The sequence below is a fragment of the Camelina sativa genome, chromosome 11 (assembly GCF_000633955.1).
Source record: "Camelina sativa cultivar DH55 chromosome 11, Cs, whole genome shotgun sequence".
NCBI classification, from domain to species: Eukaryota; Viridiplantae; Streptophyta; class Magnoliopsida; order Brassicales; family Brassicaceae; genus Camelina; species Camelina sativa.
The window spans coordinates 5,953,093-5,956,774 of record NC_025695.1 but is presented as its reverse complement, the minus strand read 5'-3'; the positions used below and the strand labels follow the sequence as shown (position 1 = coordinate 5,956,774).

The 3,682-nt window shown below is 38.7% G+C and overlaps 1 protein-coding gene across 2 annotated transcripts in view; it reads right to left on the bottom strand.

Annotated features, from left to right (window-relative positions):
* The window catches only part of LOC104721869 (origin of replication complex subunit 5), an 8,606-nt gene extending 5,408 nt beyond the window's left edge, over positions 1 to 3,198 (bottom strand). Inside the window, exons 1-5 of one of the 2 annotated variants that reach the window (XM_010439941.2) lie at positions 2,936 to 3,198; positions 1,646 to 2,474; positions 1,142 to 1,555; positions 662 to 983; positions 297 to 553 (exon numbers count right to left, since the gene is read on the bottom strand). In XM_010439941.2, the coding sequence (XP_010438243.1) occupies positions 503 to 553; positions 662 to 983; positions 1,142 to 1,555; positions 1,646 to 2,463 (1,605 nt within the window). In that variant the 5' untranslated portion in view covers positions 2,464 to 2,474; positions 2,936 to 3,198 and the 3' untranslated portion in view covers positions 297 to 502. Of the gene's footprint in view, positions 1 to 296; positions 554 to 661; positions 984 to 1,141; positions 1,556 to 1,645; positions 2,475 to 2,935 lie in introns of those variants that run through there. The other variant, XM_010439942.2, reaches the window with a different exon arrangement.

The following is a 3,682-nucleotide window of genomic DNA, read 5'->3' as shown; positions in this document are numbered from 1 at the left end:
AAAATCTTAGATAGAATCTTGAGAAACCAAGTCTATACGGTGTAGAAACCAAGTTTATAAAGTGTAGAAACTATCTGATGATGATAGATACATATGTGACAGGTTTCACGATACATAAATCATATAGTTCCAAACCTAAAAACTAGGAATGGAAGAAATTTTAAGTCGACAAGAAGATGGGAACAAAAACTTTCTTAACAGAGAAGTTTATCTCATCTTAGGTTTCATAAGAAATGAAACTAAACCGGATTTAAGACTGGTCTCATAACATCAGAATTTAACAAACTCAAGGTTGATTCCGAAATCAGTTTGCCGTAGAAACTATAGTAAAAATGGTTACATAAAAAAAAAAGAAACATCATTCACATACATTTACAGACCACGTTGTTAACTTCGAAATTGCTTCTCAATACGATAAAGTTTCCTGAGACAACTAAAACTAATTGCTAAATTCTACAATACAAGGGCTCAATGGAGAGTGTACCATTAGCTTCACATATCATTATCTTCTGTACAAGTACTTGGCTAGTGGAAAGCTGAGACTTCTCGCAGCCTGTAAACCATATTAGAGGAAACACACACAAAAATTGGTGCATCAGCATTGTTTTTGTATTACCCCCCTGCTATATGACTCAAAAATTGGAAACAAAGTGTGTGTTACCTTCAGTGCCAGATCTTCAGAGACCATAGAGCGGTACCTAATAGATCCTTCTAACGGGCAGCTTCCACTTTTGATCAAAAAGTTTGCATCACAAAGACTTGACACTTGCAGCAGAATATCAGACATCAGGTTGTTATTTTCTTTGTCGTAACCCGTTGGATCTTCGTCTTCTTCTTCTTCCTCTTCACCAAATGATGAATCTCCCACAGAGGCAATACATTGGAATATCGCCAATAGTCTTTCCAGTGGAAAGCTTCCAGGCCCTTTCATGACTGCTTCCTGCTCTGCCATTTCCTTTTTTTCCATCGATTTCTCAGAGGCCCTGAGGAGGAACCATTGTGAAGGATATATCAGGAACACACATCACCATTACAATTACATACTTTTACTAGACTTGTTATTAAACTCAGTGAATCAAATCATTTATCTATTAAGCTATATGTCAAAAGAGAAATGATGACACTGATTTTGACAACTTACTTCCGCTTTCTTTTACGATTATCCATGCCCCCTGTGGAGTCAAACATGGATGCGTCTAGCGTTGCAGGGTTTCTTGAAGCGAGAAATGCCGCAATAAGAAGAAACTTTGCTGAAACAGACATATGGAAGTCCAATGTTTCAAGTTCTTCACGGTTTTCAGAACTGTAGCTGGCTTTCTGTCTTCTCTCGCCTCTGGTGTCACCATCATGAGGGTGACTCGAGACCCTGAATATCTCATTTAAACAGGGAGCAATAAGCGGTTTAAGATGGCTATACAGCCTTCTCTTCATATCTTCATTGGGTGAAATTCCTAAATCATCAAGTGGTTCACAATACTTTCTGAACAATGATGAGAAGGTAGTAGACAGTTCCTCAAGTCTCCTGGTGACCCTACAGAATGGTTTCAACACAACACTGTTTTGACACCAAAAACTACATCAGTAAACAATATAAGTAAAGGATAGAGAAAGCTAGTAGGGAGGCAAGGTTGCACTATCGCCTTACTCGAGGAATGCAGCGTACAATTTCCGGTTAGCTTGATTTCTCAAGAAAATTTGACGAAGATCCTCTTCAGAGTACTCAGGAAAATAAAGAGGTAGAGGGTCTGTGTATCCCATGTTTGAGTAATACACATCAGGTGGCAATCCGCTGATAAGTATAATACCAAGTTGAGGCATCTTCAAAACATTATACAAACTGAAAAGAAACTGCAGGATCATAGAGCCTTTGTCCCAGTCTCTGATAAGATCCACATTATCAAATATTAAGTACACCATCTTCCCCATAGGTTTCCCATCCGACTTATCTGGTCTTGAAGTTCCAGAACCAGACTCAAGAGACTCTATCACATTACCAAGGGCTTCACGAAGCAAGTTGACAAAATCAGATGGTTTGTCACAACGTTTAGCACTAGAATACCCATTTGAAGAACACTTCCTATGCAGCAACAACTGATTCAGAATCGACTCAAACAAGATACGGGGACTGTAACATGTACGACAGCTTGAGTAAACAAAGGGACGACTGAGATGCCTGAGCACCTGAAGAACAACACTGGTTTTTCCAGTAGAAGCACTTCCATAGATCATTACTGGAAGAGTAGGGCAATCCAACGGACCCATAAGACGAATAAGGTCTAAAATCTGAGAGCGCCTGCCAGGAAAGTTAGATAGAACCGCATCCACCGTGATTGATTCATCCCCAAAAGTAAGATCATCAACGGTTGGTTGGTGGGATTCATTAGGTTCTGCGTTCTCAACAGTTACAGAAGATGACGACCTGGTGCTTCTTCGAGTGGCTTTCGAACTCTCCTCTCTCGGCATGTTTTAAAAACCTGTGTCCAAAATGTCAGAAAGAAACAAGACATTGGTAGGTGATAGATAAACTAGAACAGTTACACAAATGTGAGTGATACCATCTCAATGTGATACAATTAAGCATCAAAAAATAAATGTGAGTGATACCATCTCAATGTGATACAAATTGATCATTCAACTCAATTAAGCTCCAAGACTACATACATAGAATCAATTTTAAGAATTGAAAATTGAAAACCCAATTACATTATATGGCTATACCAAACCAACTTCACAGCATATAATAAAAAGATGCTTAATGATCTGACTTCAACCAATTCTGTAAAAGATAAACACAAGCATAATAAACATCATAAATCCCCAATTCTGGACTGCAAACCCTAAAGTAGATACCTTTCACTCAATACAACAAAGAATGGGAACCGAAGAGCAGGATAAAAGAACAAGTGAGGGCATAAATAGATAATGAGACACTAACCAGCGATGTAAAAAGACGAACTTTGGTTGGATTCTTTTAACTAGAAACTTCCTCCTAGGAATCCCGAAACTGGTGAACCTAAAAAGCTCTTTCTACAAGGTTTTCCTTTTCCTCAGAGTCTTAACTCGAGAGAGAGAGAGAGAGTGCGGAGACCGTTGCTTCGTAATTAGGTCAGAAGAGATACACAGCAAAATCAACGCCCCAAGGAGAGAGAGAGAGAGCAAGATTGGGAGATACACAGTGTGATTACCCTCGTCACTCGTCAGAACCTTAACCGACGTCGTTCACGATTCTAGTTGCAAAACATAAGCGACACCGTTTAGCGATCTAAGTTCCAAACTTACGTGTTGACTCGTTCTCCCGCTACCTCCCACAAACGCTGCATTTGCGGGTGGTAGCGGTTGCTAGCAATTGGAACCAATCACACAAACCGCTTTCAATCATTCCTAATCGTTTTTAACCGCTCCAAACCACTGAATTCCAAAAGCTGCTTCCCGCAAGCATTTGTGGTTGCGGGCAATTGCGGTTGGATTTTTTTTTTTTTGTAAAAAAACTTTAAAAAAATCAATGATAATGAATTTTTTTTTGTTATATTTTCTATCTAACCATTTTACTCATTAAAGATGGGAGAAAATGAAGTACGGATACGATTGCAGAGATTATAAAATAAACAATTAGAAGAAAATAATATTCCAATTAACAATAACCCGAAAAACTTGATGTAAATTTAATGGCACATCGCACATA